This window comes from Choloepus didactylus, chromosome 3, assembly GCF_015220235.1.
Source record: "Choloepus didactylus isolate mChoDid1 chromosome 3, mChoDid1.pri, whole genome shotgun sequence".
Classification (NCBI taxonomy): Eukaryota; Metazoa; Chordata; class Mammalia; order Pilosa; family Megalonychidae; genus Choloepus; species Choloepus didactylus.
This window is the reverse complement of record NC_051309.1, coordinates 210,348,245-210,365,485: the sequence shown is the minus strand read 5'-3', so window position 1 is coordinate 210,365,485 and position 17,241 is coordinate 210,348,245. Positions and strand designations below refer to the sequence as shown.

Genomic DNA, 17,241 nt, shown 5'->3' with positions numbered 1-17,241 from the left:
ATGGAGGCTCTATTTTTGATAAGTATTTCAATTAATTTCCTAAGTTGTCATTTTGATTAATATAAATTCATTCTTTTCCTTTTTAATATCAATCAAATTACTGAAGCCTGTCAACTACATATGATTTTCCCAAAAGGATCTTAATGTGAAATGGTAAGAGTAAGAAAGTGAGAAAAGAAAAGGGAATAGGGAGTAGATGTTGGAAAGAATTTGCATTTCAACATTTATAGGAAGGAGATAAAAAATGCTATTTAGATAAGGCTTCTGTAAGCTAAGATTACTGCCTTTTCTTAAGCAAACTGAAATTTAGAGATGTAAATAATGAAATAAAACTAATAGTTTGATGCCCCCTTCTCACAGATAATAAGCTGAGGCCAAGATAACTAAACATATTTCTTAAGGTCACAGGACTAAGGGGACAGAAATGGAAATACAGGCTCAATTTTCAGAGATTTGGGGTACTGTGTTTTAAGATTTCCAAGTTACTGTAAAATTCGAAGTGTTGCATTTTCTTAAATCCTTAAATAATTATATACTGCGTTGTGAAGTTTATGGTAAATAAAAAAAATAAGAAAAAGTACTTCAAGAAGTACAGGATAGAAGTTTTGGAGATATATGGGCAAAAGATCCAGGACATTTAGAGGGTTGTATTTTGTTTTTCAATTTGGAAGTGTTTTATTGAAGTACTCTGATAGAGAAAAGAATAATGTGTTCTCTTTGCTTCTCTCCTGTGGTCCAAAAAGAAAAGGGGCTCATAAAATACAAAAGAACTCCTGTAAAGTAATTCAAAAATAATCAAAGCAAAAAAAAAAAAATACTTCTTAGTTTATCCATTCCTAGCTAGGAATACTACCAGCCCCTTTCCTTCCTTCTACCATCCTACCTGCTTGTCTACCTCCTTCTCTACTTCCCTTCCTGCCTTCCCAGGCTAACCTTAGCACAGATTTATTAAGACATGGTTAAGGTAGCTAATTAGGGTCCATGCTTGCATTTTAAAAGAATTATTTTTCTGAGTATGATTTAAGGAAGAAGAAATTTGCATCATTTAAGGAAACATTATATTTATATGTCATAACATGTAAAAATGGTACTGGGAAACAGACAATGAATCTGTTTGGGTAGTCTGCAATTAGAGGACATCTGGACTAAGAAGGAGCCACACTTATGTCATAAGGAAATTAAGGACTTTTAGGAGAATTTCTTCTATGCCTTTAACAGCAGCTCAGACTCTGAGATTGGGTCTATACTTTAAAGGAATATAAAATAGCCTGTCAAGTAATTTAAAATAACTATTTAGTGTTGGATAAGAGACCATATGAATCATTGACTATAGTTTCTACTAAATGGAACAGATATGTTTACATCATGTGGACATAATCTAAATCTTTTAAGCTGATATAATACTTTTCAACTGTGTTTATAAACCAAATCTTTTAAGCTCATATAATACTTTTGAGTTGCATTTATAATTTTCACTACAAATTTGAATTGAAAAATTGACAGCTCCCCAATGGAATTGTTTTTTTTTACATTTTTTCCCTCATCATTCATTTTTTCTCCTAGTAGGACATATAATTTAAATTCACAGCGGCCTCTCACCCCTCAAATGATAAATTGTTCTTGGAATTGGAACATATTAGAGTGGAAGGAACATCAAAAGACCATTTTATTCAACACTATTGTTGTCAAATCAAGTAAACTTAAGCCTAGAGCATTCACAGACTGCCTAAATCATTTCACTGCTTAGTAGAGGACAGAGCTGAGGTTAGAAACACGGCCAATTACTAATCAAAAGAATTGTTTCCATTTCCATTTTAAAACTTTAAAATTTTTTAAATTTCCATTTTAAAACCTTCTAATTGTTTTAATGTAGGGATTTTAGAACTTGAATATGCATCACATTGATTCATAGTATTTTCCTATAGTGCCCATAATTCCTCAAAACTTCTTGCATTATACTCTGTGTATTTTGTAAACACCAGTATGAGAATTTATCATATCAAATTCAAAAGTTGTTTTAACTTAATAAATTGAGGTTTTGTATTATGCTATGACTTCTTAAGCAACTGCATATTCTTACTCCAATATTAATTTAAAGATTCATATAATAACCACCCAACACAAGTCAATTTCTGTTCAAAAGAACTAAAACACCTTTGTGATCATTCTGTAGAGTACAGAATGAATTTAGTGAAATGGAATTTTTTACATTTATCAATATGATAGAATATCCAAACCAGATAACTTTGGCCAAATGGTTCACTTTGATACTTACATTAAACAGTTTTCCTACTTTGCTAATCAAATTACTTCAAGTTCCAATTTCCCACTTCCTTCTGCTGCAAAGAGCTGTACTCCAAAGTTTCTACTATCATGAACCCCCGAAATGAAGCTCCCACACACCTCTCATGGTGGGTATGGGAAGAAAGAAGATGGTTTGGCATGTGGAAATTAAGGACTTACCTCATAGTAATCAAGTCATCTTCCTATAATAGGAAATATTTAATAGAGTTTTACATTCTTGGATTCCATACATTTCAAGAATTTTAGTTAAGGAGTGTTATGATAAACAAAGCTACAGTATTCTGGAATCATTTTCTACGAGCTAATTTACAAAAATAAGCAGTGGTGAATGGAAGGAACTAGGATTTCTGATGTCAGGTTAGCTTAACAGTCTAATAAAAGTAACTTCAATACTAAGAGCTGAATGGAAATGTGAATAAATTCCTATTAAAATATGAGTATAATGAGTAAACACCTTTTCTACATGTTTCTTAACATTTGTCTTTTTTTTTAAGTGTTTAGTTATGGATATTAATTTAATTCATATACAAATCATAACCTTTGATAAAAAAATAGATAATAATTCTGAAGATGATATTCCAATGGAAAGTGAATTCATTCTCAGCATTATGCATCACATTAGTATTTATTTATTTAGAGGATGTTTTAATCTTAGCAGTTAGATTAAACTATAAAGTGAATGGGGCAAACAAAAATTGTACTATTTAAACCTAGCTGTAAAGGACAGCATGTGAGTGATTAAAGACATAATCTATAGATTCCACACCATCAATTATTTCCCTCTTAATCCTATCTTATAGTGCGATAAACTAGATGTTTAGTTAAAAGCAAATACATCACATGCAATAGCCAAGTAAATACTATATAAGGCCATTAAGATCTGACAAATGACAGTATAATGGCATTTTATTCATTCTGTAAAGATTATATTGCTGAGTGCTTCCAAAATTACCTAGTGTACAAAAATTCTAGACTTAGTAGACAAAGAGTAACAACACATTGAATTTAAAGAAACAAATAAAACTCAGGGAGGGATTCTATCTTTTTTTTGTGTTTTGCTTTGTTAAAAACCGTGTATTGAATTTAATTTTTAGTAAAGCAAGCATTGCATAATGCTTCAAAACTTTAAAATTCGGGGATAAAAGTTTACATCCAAAAAGATGAATGGAAAATTGTGCTTTCAGACTGTAGAGTTAGTTTTCATACAGGGTTTATCAACTCATCTCGCCACTGGATATGGGGAATTTCATCTATGTAATGTATATACGTGCAGTTTATATCCAAGTCCTGCAGAAATCTAAAACTATGTGCTTCACTTCATGTAGCAAAGGCACCTATGTTATTCTCCCTTTTGAGCAAAAGTTATGATCCAGTTTTCCTGCTGATGACGATTTTTCCACTGGTGTGTCACTCACATTCTCTGTGTTGAGCAGTACAACGTATCACATGAGAAGGTGGTGGCAAATTCCTGCTTACACTGGAAGAACTTGCTCTGTGGACCATTAGAAGAAGCTCTGGACTGATCACAAGGGAAACCGAGCAGAACTGTGAAGCAGACAGACAGGAACAAAAGGCTATTCTGGTGTGAGGAGAAATCAGTCATTTCAGCTCCACAAGCAGATGTTGCTACTGGACTGACAAGTGGAACCTACTCCTGCTGGAGAAAGGTAAAGTTTGCCATTGGGGCAGACACAGAGTTCATACACTGTTTGTCGTGAATTTGAGGAGCTAGGTGAAGAAGATGAAAAGGAGCCAGTTGGTAGGTTTCCCAGCCGGATTGTATCCGCATTTAAAAATATCTAGGGGGGAAAGAAATTACATTTTAATTTATTTTAGCATTCTACATTCCTCAGAGCTTTATGGCATGGTCTAATAAGAAAGACAAAATAATCAGCAATTCTATTGGTTTAACTGCCATGCTTTGTTGAACAAACAAATTACATTCCTACTGGCTAGCCCCAAAGCTCTGCAGCTACCTTCTCCCTTGAGACATGGTGCATTTTGAAAGGCAACATTGTACAATCTGCTTAAGGGGCCAACCCACTTATTCAAACACCACAGAAAATTAATGATTTTGACAGTTTCTCAATTTTGCTTCTTAATCATGTCTAGTCTAAAGAATATACAGTGAAATTAGTATGTTCATGGTGATGACATTACTGAATAGGTAGGCAAATTAAAAAAAATTCCCTTGTCTATTGTTTAAGTATTCATGAAAGCATGTTCACTTGAAGTTTAATGTATATACTAACTAACTATTCTATACGATTCACAACAGAAGATTATTGGATACAATCAGATTTGAGGTCTCTATGAAAAAATAGTACCTGTACTAAATACCTACTTTGCTAAATCTTCTAACATGCAAAATTACTTCACTTATTCCAAATCAAAGACACAACAATTTCAGAGACAGTGATCATATGATTTTTATATGGATGGGGAAAATTCCAAAACAGAAAAAAATGAACCATGAATTTGTATGAGCAAAGGAGACAGCTCTCTCCAGCTATTCTTGATTCTATTGCCATGTAGTCCGTTAGTGCCTAAAGGCATCCCTACAACTTTGCCCTCATCCAAGTCATGTTCTAGAGTTAACTTTTAAAAAATGCAAATCAAATCATGTCTATTCCTTGCTAAAATCTCTCTAATCTCACCATATTAGAATGAATCCCAATTTCTTTCTATGGCCGTAAGTCCCTACATGATCTGGCCAGTCTTGCTAGCATCATATCTTATAATTCTTTTCCTTTCTCCAGCTCTTGAATTTTCTCAAGCATACCAAAAGCACTCTTGCCTCAGGGCTTTACTCTGCCTATTTCCATAGGCTTTTCCCCAGATATTTATAGATGGGGGTAGCTATTAGTTGGCTGGTTGGGGAAAAGCGGTGGGAAGGAGATTTCCACAGTTCACCATTTTATACTTTAAACATTTTTTGTACTACAGGATTCTACTGCATATTGCAGATAAGCCAGAACAAGTCTCCATATACTGTAGACACATATATTTTAAATTAATTTAGATAGCCTCACTTTTTTCTGGTATCTACTATAAGGTCACCTCCTCATAATGGGCATTCCTGACCACTCTATCTAAAATAGCACAAATCCATATAATTTATTTTATAATAACAATCATTTCCTAACATGTATGTAATTCTGTAATTGTTTGTTTATTGTTTGTTTCCCCTACTTGCATATAAAGTCATGACACCAGGGCCTGTCTTTTGCTCCTGGCTATAGAGTTGTGCATAGAACTGCCAGAACATACTAAATTAATTAATGCCCTCTCTTCAGCTTGGACATGTCTCTTCCTCCTAGAGTACAAGTCCTACTTCATCTGCTTTCTCCTTCATGGATCTTTTCCTGATTCTCTAACGTGGAAGGACTCTTCCTTTTTGGCCCTTCCATAGACATATATTGTTTTTAATATCTTAGTCTGCAGAACACTTGATATATTATTTTATAGTTATATTTATATCTCACTTTCCCTACTAAACTCTATACTTAAAGATAGAACCATGCCTGATACTTTTTAAAAAATAACTTTGCAATGTTAGGGTGTGTAAGCTGCTGTAGCTTCAACATAACAATGCTTTCTTAGCATTCCTGTTCATTTGGGGGCTACTTTATAGTATTCGGCTAAATGGCAATACTTAATTCCATCAACTTCTGAGATCCAAACTCTAGGTTTCCTTATATAAGGGAATACATTTAATTAATGGATAAATAAAAAACGAATGGGCTCCTTTGAAAGAAAACATACTACTTTTTGGACTTGAGATTTAAAAAATACAGGTAAAAATGGATGTTATATATTGATTCCCTTGGATCTAATATTACTGAACCTCTCCTGGTTTCTGCAGCATGGATGGGTTTGCCTGTATCTCTTTCTGCTTTGCTAAAGCAGTTACCATGACGCTATCTACTCTCTAACTTTTTTTTTTTTTTTTTTGTCATCCCTTCTTTTTTTTTTTTTTTTTTTTAATCATCATTTTATTGAGATATATTCACATACCACGCAGTCATACAAAACAAATTGTACTTTCGATTGTTTACAGTACCATTACATAGTTGTACATTCATCACCTAAATCAATCCCTGACACCTTCATTAGCACACACACAAAAATAACAAGAATAATAATTAGAGTGAAAAAGAGCAATTGAAGTAAAAAAGAACACTGGGTACCTTTGTCTGTTTGTTTCCTTCCCCTACTTTTCTACACATCCATCCATAAACTAGACAAAGTGGTGTTTGGTCCTTATGGCTTTCCCAATCCCATTGTCACCCCTCATAAGCTACATTTTTATACAACTGTCTTCGAGATTCATGGGTTCTGGGTTGTAGTTTGATAGTTTCAGGTATCCACCACCAGCTACCCCAATTCTTTAGAACCTAAAAAGGGTTGTCTAAAGTGTGCATAAGAGTGCCCACCAGAGTGACCTCTCGGCTCCTTTTGGAATCTCTCTGCCACTGAAGCTTATTTCATTTCCTTTCACATCCCCCTTTTGGTCAAGAAGATGTTCTCCGTCCCACGGTGCCAGGTCTACATTCCTCCCTGGGAGTCATATTCCACGTTGCCAGGGAGATTCACTTCCCTGGGTGTCTGATCCCACGTAGGGGGGAGGGCAGTGATTTCACCTTTCAAGTTGGCTTAGCCAGAGAGAGAGGGCCACATCTGAGCAACAAAGAGGCATTCAGGAGGAGACTCTTAGGCACAAATACAGGGAGGCCTAGCCTCTCCTTTGCAGCAACCGTCTTCCCAAGGGTAAAACTTATGGTAGAGGGCTCAACCCATCAAACCACCAGTCCCCTATGTCTGTGGTCATGTTAGCAACCATGGAGGTGGGGTAGGCGAATACCCCTGCATTCTCCACAGGCTCCTCAAGGGGGCACTACATCTTTTTTTTTTTTATTTTTTCCCTTGTTTGTCTTTTTCTTTTTTTTTTTTTTTTTTTTTTTTTTTTAACTTTCCCTTCTTTTTTCAAATCACCTGTATGAAAAAAAAAGTTAAAAAGAAAACAAACATACAATAAAAGAGCATTTCAAAGAGACCATAGCAAGGGAGTAAGAAAAAGACAACTAACCTAAGATAACTGCTTAACTTCCAACATGTTCCTACTTTACCCCAAGAAAGTTACATAATATAGCAACATTTCAGTGAACTTGTTCCTACTACAACCATCAGAAATTAACAGACCATAGTCATTTCTGGGCATCCCCAGAACACTAAATAGCTTATCTGTTCTTCCTGGATTATTGTTCCCCCTTCCTTAATTGCTCTCTACTGCTAGTTCCCCTACATTCTACATTATAAACCATTTGTTTTACATTTTTCAAAGTTCACATTAGTGGTAGCATATAATATTTCTCTTTTTGTGCCTGGCTTATTTCGCTCAGCATTATGTCTTCAAGGTTCATCCATGTTGTCATATGTTTCACCAGATCGTTCCTTCTTACTGCCGCGTAGTATTCCATCGTGTGTATATACCACATTTTATTTATCCACTCATCTGTTGAAGGACATTTGGGTTGTTTCCATCTCTTGGCAATTGTGAATAATGCTGCTATGAACATTGGCGTGCAGATATCTGTTCGTGTCACTGCTTTCCGATCTTCCGGGTATATACCGAGGAGTGCAATCGCTGGATCGAATGGTAGCTCTATATCTAGTTTTCTAAGGAACTGCCAGACTGACTTCCAGAGTGGCTGAACCATTATACAGTCCCACCAACAATGAATAAGAGTTCCAATTTCTCCACATCCCCTCCAGCATTTGTAGTTTCCTGTTTGTTTAATGGCAGCCATTCTAACCGGTGTTAGATGGTATCTCATTGTGGTCTTAATTTGCATCTCTCTAATAGCTAGTGAAGCTGAACATTTTTTCATGTGTTTCTTGGCCATTTGTATTTCCTCTTCAGAGAACTGTCTTTTCATATCTTTTGCCCATTTTATAATTGGGCTGTCTGTACTATTGTCATTGAGTTGTAGGATTTCTTTGTATATGCAAGATATCAGTCTTTTGTCAGATACATGGTTTCCAAAAATTTTTTCCCATTGAGTTGGCTGCCTCTTTACCTTTTTGAGAAATTCCTTTGAGGTGCAGAAACTTCTAAGCTTGAGGAGTTCCCATTTATCTATTTTCTCTTTTGTTGCTTGTGCTTTGGGTGTAAAGTCTAGGAAGTGGCCTCCTAATACAAGGTCTTGAAGATGTTTTCCTACATTATCTTCTAGGAGTTTTATGGTACTTTCTTTTATATTGAGATCTTTGGTCCATTTTGAGTTAATTTTTGTGTAGGGGGTGAGGTAGGGGTCCTCTTTCATTCTTTTGGATATGGATATCCAACTCTCCCAGCCCCATTTGTTGAAAAGACCATTATGGCTCAGTTCGGTGACTTTGGGGGCCTTATCAAAGATCAGTCGGCCATAGATCTGAGGGTCTATCTCTGAATTCTCAATTCGATTCCATTGATCTATATGTCTATCTTTGTGCCAGTACCATGCTGTCTTGGCAACTGTGGCTTTATAATAAGCTTCAAAGTCAGGGAGTGTAAGTCCTCCCACTTCGTTTTTCTTTTTTAGAGTGTCTTTAGCAATTCGAGGCATCTTCCCTTTCCAAATAAATTTGATAACTAGCTTTTCCAAGTCTGCAAAGTAGGTTGTTGGAATTTTGATTGGGATTGCATTGAATCTGTAGATGAGTTTGGGTAGAATTGACATCTTAATGACATTTAGCCTTCCTATCCATGAACATGGAATATTTTTCCATCTTTTAAGGTCCCCTTCTATTTCTTTTAGTAGAGTTATGTAGTTTTCTTTGTATAGGTCTTTTACATCTTTGGTTAAGTTTATTCCTAGGTACTTGATTTTTTAGTTGCTATTGAAAATGGTATCTTTTTCTTGAGTGTCTCTTCAGTTTGTTCATTTCTAGCATATAGAAACATTACTGACTTATGTGCATTAATCTTGTATCCCGCTACTTTGCTAAATTTGTTTATTAGCTCTAGTAGGTGTATCGTTGATTTCTCAGGGTTTTCTAGATATAAGATCATATCATCTGCAAACAATGACAGTTTTACTTCTTCTTTTCCAATTTGGATGCCTTTTATTTCTTTGTCTTGCCGGATTGCCCTGGCTAGCACTTCCAGCACAATGTTGAATAACAGTGGTGACAGCGGGCATCCTTGTCTTGTTCCTGATCTTAGAGGGAGGGCTTTCAGTCTCTCACCATTGAGTACTATGCTGGCTGTGGGTTTTTCATATATGCTCTTTATCATGTTGAGGAAGTTTCCTTCAATTCCTACCTTTTGAAGTGTTTTTATCAAAAAGGGATGTTGGATTTTGTCAAATGCTTTTTCAGCATCTATTGAGATGATCAATTGATTTTTTCCTTTCGAGTTTTTAATGTGTTGTAATACATTGATTGTTTTTCTGATGTTGAACCATCCTTGCATGCCTGGAATGAACCCCACTTGGTCATGGTGTATGATTTTTTTAATGTGTCTTTGGATTCGATTTGCAAGTATTTTGTTGAGGATTTTTGCATCTATATTCATTAGGGAGATTGGCCGGTAGTTTTCCTTTTTGTAGCATCTTTGCCTGGTTTTGGTATTAGATTGATGTTAGCTTCATAAAATGAGTTAGGTAGTGTTCCATTTTTTTCAATGTTTTGAAAGAGTTTGAGTAAGATTGGTGTCAGTTCTTTCTGGAAAGTTTGGTAGAATTCCCCTGTGAAGCCATCTGGCCCTGGGCATTTATTTGTGGGAAGATTTTTGATGACTGATTGGATCTCTTTGCTTGTGATGGGTTGGTTGAGGTCTTCTATTTCTTCTCTGGTCAGTCTAGGTTGTTCATATGTTTCCAGGAAATTGTCCATTTCTTCTACATTATCCAGTTTGTTGCCATACAGTTGTTCATAATATCCTCTTATAATTTTTTTAATTTCTTCAGGATCTGCAGTTATGTCACCTTTTTCATTCATTATTTTGTTTATATGGGTCTTCTCTCTTTTTGATTTTGTCAGTCTAGCTAGGGGCTTGTCAATCTTGTTGATCTTCTCAAAGAACCAACTTTTGGTGATATTTATCCTTTCTATTGTTTTTTTGTTCTCTATGTCATTTATTTCTGCTTTAATCCTTGTTATTTCTTTTCTTCTACTTGGTTTAGGATTGGTTTGCTGTTCATTTTCTAGCTTCTTCAGTTGATCCATTAGTTCTTTGATTTTGGCTCTTTCTTCCTTTTTAATATATGCGTTTAGTGCTATAAATTTCCCCCTTAGCACTGCTTTTGCTGCATCCCATAGGTTTTGGTATGTTGTGTTCTCATTTTCATTCGTCTCTATATATTTAGCAATTTCTCTTGCTATTTCTTCTTTAACCCACTGATTGTTTAGGAGTGTGTTGTTTAACCTCCAGGTATTTGTGAATTTTCTAAGTCTCTGATGGTTATTGACTTCTAATTGTATTCCATTGTGGTCAGAGAATGTGCTTTGAATAATTTCAATCTTTTTAAATTTATTGAGGCTTGTTTTATGTCCCAGCATATGATCTATTCTGGAGAAAGTTCCGTGAGCACTAGAAAAGTATGTGTATCCTGGTGATTTGGGATGTAATGTCCTGTAGATGTCTGTTAAATCTAATTCATTTATCAGATTGTTTACGTTTTCAATTTCCTTATTGGTCTTCTGTCTGGTTGATCTATCTATAGGAGAGAGTGATGTGTTGAAGTCTCCCACAATTATTGTGGAAACATCAATTGCTTCCTTTAGTTTTGCCAATGTTTCTCTCATGTATTTTGTGGCACCTTGATTGGGTGCATAGACATTTACGATTGTTATTTCTTCTTGCTGAATTGCCCCTTTTATTAGTATGTAGTGGCCTTCTTTGTCTCTCAAAACATCCCTGCATTTGAAGTCTATTTTATCTGAGATTAATATTGCTACACCTGCTTTCTTTTGGCTGTAGCTTGCATGAAATATTTTTTTCCATCCTTTCACTTTCAATTTCTTTGTGTCCCTGTGTCTAAGATGAGTCTCTTGTATGCAACATATTGATGGTTCATTTTTTTTGATCCATTCTGCGAATCTATATCTTTTAATTGGGGAGTTTAATCCATTTACATTCAACGTTAAAACCGTGAAGGCATTTCTTGAATCGGCCATCTTATCCTTTGGATTATGTTTGCCATATTTTTCCCTCTCTCTATTAATATCCTTTATTGTACCCATACCGAATCTCTTTAGTACTGAACCTTTCTCCAAGTCTCTCTGTCCTGTCTTTGTTTCTCTGTCTGTAGGGCTCCCTTTAGTATCTCCAGTAGGGCAGGTCTCTTGTTAGCAAATTCTCTCAGCATTTCTTTGTCTGTGAAAAATTTAAGCTCTCCCTCAAATTTGAAGGAGAGCTTTGCTGGATAAAGTATTCTTGGCTGGAAATTCCTCTCTCTCAGAATTTTAAATATATCGTGCCATTGCCTTCTCGCCTCCATGGTGGCTGCTGAGTAGTCACTACTTAGTCTTATGCTGTTTCCTTTGTATGTGGTGAATTGCTTTTCTCTTGCTGCTTTCAGAACTTGCTCCTTCTCTTCTATGTTTGACAGTGTGATCAGTATATGTCTCGGAGTGGGTTTTTTTGGATTTATTCTATTTGGAGTTCGCTGAGCATTTATGATTTGTGTATTTATGTTGTTTAGAAGATTTGGGAAGTTTTCCCCAACAATTTCTTTGAATACTCTTCCTAGACCTTTACCCTTTTCTTCCCCTTCTGGGACACCAATGAGTCTTATATTCGGACGCTTCATATTATCTATCATATCCCTGAGGTCCCTTTCGAGTTTTTCAATTTTTTTCCCCATTCTTTCTTTTATGCTTTCATTTTCCATTCTGTCATCTTCCAGGTCACTGATTCGTTGTTCAACTTCCTCTAGTCTTGTACTATGAGTGTCCAGAATCTTTTTAATTTGGTCAACAGTTTCTTTAATTTCCATAAGATCATCCATTTTTTTATTTAGTCTTGCAATGTCTTCTTTATGCTCTTCTAGGGTCTTCTTGATTTCCTTCATATCCCGTACTAGGGTCTCATTGTTCATCTTTAGTTCTTTGAGTAGCTGCTCTAGGTGTGTCTCTTCTGGTCTTTTGATTTGGGTGCTTGGGCTTGGGTTATCCATATCGTCTGGTTTTTTCATATGCTTTATAATTTTCTGTTGTTTTTGGCCTCGTGGCATTTGCTGTCCTTGATAGGGTTCTTTTAGGGTTTGTAGACCAGTTGAAGTCCTTATCTCTAATTTCTCAGATCTACAGCTTCGTGGAGTACACTTTCTCTAACTAACCAGCAGGTGGCGTCCACGAGCCACCTGTTCTCCACAAGCCAGATCTCCCCTGCTTAGCCTTTTTGGTGAGTGGGGGAGTGAGTCTTGTGGGGCCCAATTGGTGTCCCAAGCTTGCGTGTGTAGTTGGTGTTGCCTGCCCTGTATGTGGGGCGTGTTTTCTGGGCAGTCGGGGAGGGGGGGTGGCCCTAACAATCAAATCTCCCTGATGATCCTAGAGTTTTAAAGCTACTGCAATAGTCTAATCCTTCAGTTCAGTCCTGCCACAGTTTGTCTCTGCCACTGACCCACAAGTCTTTGGTATTGGCGTATGGCTCCTGAGACTTGCAAGTGGGCCCCTCTTCCAGGCTGTGCACCCCGGGTCCTCTGTTGAGGGATGACTGTGCTATGTCACAGGTGAGTGCCGTCCCCCCAGGGCAGTTCTGGGCTGCTGGGCTGTGTTGGGAGGCTCCCAGTCTGCTCAAATGATGGCTGAATGGGGCTCTGTTAATTCACACTGCTCCCCCTTCCCAGCTCTGGGACATTCAGCTGAGGTTGCAGGGAAGGCTAATGTCCACGCCCAGTTTTGTGGTGTGTGCCTGTTATTTGAAGCACTTCCGTCACACTGGGTTGTCTGGGGCAGCTCTGGGCTGTGGGGCTGGCGATGGGCAGGAGTGTTTCCTGTCCACCAGGATGGTGGCTGTGAGCGGACACCCCCCTTTTCTTGGGAAGTTGTGTTGTTTAGTGAATTTCTCAGCCACTGGATTATTGCCTTTTGTCTCAGAGCTCTCTTATTTCTGCTCTTGACTTGACGTGCCCAAATTTCAATTCTTTGAAGCTTTCTGTATTGAGCTTCTTAGAGTAATTGTTTTAGAAAAAGCAAAAAGGATTTAAAAAAAAAAAAAAAAAAAAAAAAAAAACGGCCCTCCTCAGAGATCTAATGGGTTATTGAAATGCTAATAGACAAAGCAACCAGGGCCATTAAGGAAAGGTGCCCTGGGCAGAGAGATCAGCCTTGCTTCGGGATTTGCATATGCGCCTCAAGGCCTGATCTCCGCCCTTCCCCTTTCTGTGTTCACCAGAACTCCAAAAATCCTCTGCTTTTACTTTGGAGCTTCTCGTGTTGTTTTCCTTCTATGCCCGTCTCCTCTCTGCTGGGCTGGCTGCTCTCAGAGTCTCTGGTGTCTGGCCTCAGTCTATCTATGGTTGGAGTTTGAATCAGTAGAATGAGTTTCCGATGAGAGCAGCCACTGCAATTCTCCCTTCTCCTTCCTGGAGCTGACAGCCCCTCCTCCCCCGGGACTGAGCCTGGCAGGGAGGGGCGCGGGTCCCCTGGCCGCAAAAACTTACAGATTTCGCTGATCTCAGCAGTTCCACGTTTTCATGAGTGTTGTATGAAGTATGCCCAAAGACAGATTGCTCTGTGGTGTCCAGTCCACGCAGTTCCTGGCTTTTTACCTACTTTCCTGGAGGAGTAACTAAAACATACAGCTCACCAGACTGCCATCTTGCCCCGCCTCCTACTCTCTAACTTTTAATATTAATATTTATATTCCATATTTCATTGCTAAACATATAATCCATTTGTTCTGAAATACTTCCCTGTTCTTAGAATAACCTTCCTGAGTTTTTAAGACACAGTCCGTTGTCTTCTTTCTACCAAGAATTCTTTTATTCCATTCTTACCTGTCGAAATCAGGTCTATCGAGGTCATAGAAAAATCTTAATTTTCTCAATCAGAATTGCTTTTTCCTTTATCTGTGATCTGATAACATACATGCTATTGTATGTTATACAATTGCAAATGCTACTATAACAATTAAAATAGTCTACCTACAATTATGATCAATGCTGTCTCTAATGCTGAATTTGAAATTCCTTGCAATGCTATGTCTGCAATGACTCTGAATGCCTACATTGCAGAATTTTCTGCCCAATTTCATTCTTCTGTGTTCCATCTATTATTTTTTGATATCTCAATATTATGTCTGTTGTGACATTAACTAGTTTAAAAACTCTAAGTGGTAGGAAATTTACATCTTTCTACATTGTTTATCAAATGATGTATCTGCCTTTCAGTGGCATAGTCAATGTAGCAAATAGAAAGAGTACATATTTCATATCTCTTCATAAGAAAGGGACTATGGTGTTTTATTCGATTATAAAATACTGTGCATTTGTGTATTTTTATTTTATTTAATATAAAAAATTACCACAGTTGAAAACCTCTGGCCATGATTTATTTATAGAATAAAGGTTATTATTGATGCATGGGACAAAAGAATATAAGTAAAGTATTTCATAAATAAGAGAAGAAAAGAGATTAATAAGCACAAATATTTAATATGAGATCTTCATTATGAATATTTTTAGTGAAAAGATTAGCATAAAAAAGTAACTCTTTAAGAAGGATGAAAGATGTTTAAGAAAGATTTCTGAATTGCTATGGGAGACCAAGTATTGTAATTTGCAGTTGTAGTAGAAAGAAATCCTGAAAAGAAATATGGATATATCTTAAAAATACTAAAAGTATATTTGCAGATGATTTATATCATAATATCTACTAAGACTTAACCCAATCCTGACAGTTGGTTTATAAAATAGAAGCAAAATGCAGACTTTGAATTATCTTGAATCAATAACTGGGAGAATGGCATAAAAGTAAGAAAGGAACATTCTCTTTTGATTCTATTACTTTATGCCCACATATTCTCCTCTGAATGGGTATAAAATTCTCCAGAGCATCCTTCTCAGATTATCTTCCCATTATTTTCCTGTTTAACCTTTGTTGGCTCACAATAGAAACATAAATAAAAGAAGGAAAAAATACTAAGGGAATGAATCAGTAGAAACAGCAAAGCAACAGATTTAGATCTTCAAGGACTTTGTGACTAGTAATAAAAATATACAGAATAGAGTATGTACCATGCATAAGGATTTAAAATAAATAAGGTAGAATGGCAACCAAATAAATGAACAAGATGTCTAGGCAAGTAAGAAAAGAACAGATGAGAATTCTAGAAGTGAAAAACATCACCAAAATTAAAAGCTTAATGTATGGATTAAATAAGAGATTAGACACTGAAGAAGAATCTGGAAATGCATATCTGAATAAATATGCAGAGTAAGGCATATGGAGATAAAGAAATAAAAAATATGAAGGAGAAACTTAGAGACTTGGAGGGTAAGAGAATGATAAGGCATAAAATTTCTTCAGAGTTCCAGTAAGAGACCATAGAGAGATGGGAGTGGGGTGGGGGGGAAATAATACCTGAAGAGCCAATTAATGCTGAGTAATTTTCAGAATTAACAAAAAAGTGATTCTAGAGACACAGAAAGCACAATATCCATAGAAAAAAAAGGTAAATGAAATAAACGCATACCTATCACATTTCAGTGAGATAGTGGAAAATTAAAGCCAAAGGGATTTTCAAAGCAGGCAATGAGAAAAGATTGATGATCTTTAAAGGAATTATAACTATGAAATTAAGATTTAACAAATAATTATGATGATATATTTTCTAGTATACTGTATAACAGCTTAAACGAAATACCTGAGATTACTGAACTGTAACCCATTTGCTTTGATCTTTAACAATGATTGTATGACTATATAATCTTCACCTTGTTATAATAAAAACCTCATGACTGGCCCCACTTGTACCCTCTTACCCTGTTTTACAACTTTATAGTCTTATAAACACAAAGGCAGTCCCCAGTGCTTATTAATGAAGGAACTTGAGTAAGCCCAGAACTAAACCTCCCCAATTCTTAAACTATTTCACTAGACAAAACTAGATCTAACTAAAATTAGCTTGCCTGATGTGCACAGTAGTTTAAACCTTATACTACTAAAAATCAGGCCCATAATCATATCAAGGCCAGCATTGTTTTACATACCTGTTCTGTGACTAAGCATATAATCAATCTGTGCATGCTCAATAATTAGATCATTCTTTAACTACATCATCTCGGCCCATTATATTCATTATCTTAAAGACTGCCCATCTTTTGATACTATAAAACTATCAGAGTTACTGCAGTTCAGGGAGACAGATTTTAGGCTGACAGGCCATCTGATCTTGTTTCATGTGGCAATAAACCCTCTCCTTGAAACCCTACTGTCATATACTGGCTGTTATGCCCATAAGGCAGAGAACTCTGCATTTGATCAGAATGACAACACAACTTAAAGGAAATTTGTGAAGGGGAAAGAGTGGTGTGGAAGAAAAATATTAACAAGATGTATCTCTTTATCCAGGAAATATCAATTGGATTATTTAGCAAAATAAACATTTGTTTTATTTTTAGAAAAACATAGGCATAATTTCCATAGGAAAAACAAGCAGACATCCAAAGTATTCCATGGAAGAATTCTCTGAAGACCAAAATAGAACCAAGACTCAAATATTGACTTTGTTCTTGATATTAACTTGATACAATGATATTTTTCTACCAATTTTGAAACCACAGGAATTTAGATGCTCCACTTATGATTTATTTGTCAGTGAATATATTTCATTAGAACATAAATGGGGCTTTAGTGTAAAGTAAAAGTTGATATTTGAAGAGAAGTATTGACATGTTCATAATTGAAACTTTCTCATGAAGCTATTCTTCGTTTCCCCTGGAGTCA

At 36.1% G+C, this 17,241-nt stretch overlaps 1 protein-coding gene across 1 annotated transcript in view; it reads right to left on the bottom strand.

The window, feature by feature from the left end:
* Positions 1 to 3,146: 3,146 nt before the first annotated feature.
* The window catches only part of SGCZ (sarcoglycan zeta), a 1,224,523-nt gene continuing 1,210,428 nt past the window's right edge, over positions 3,147 to 17,241 (bottom strand). Inside the window, exon 8 of the mRNA XM_037831246.1 lies at positions 3,147 to 4,103. Within this exon, the coding sequence (XP_037687174.1) occupies positions 3,909 to 4,103 (195 nt within the window). The 3' untranslated portion in view covers positions 3,147 to 3,908. The remainder of the gene's footprint in view (positions 4,104 to 17,241) is intronic.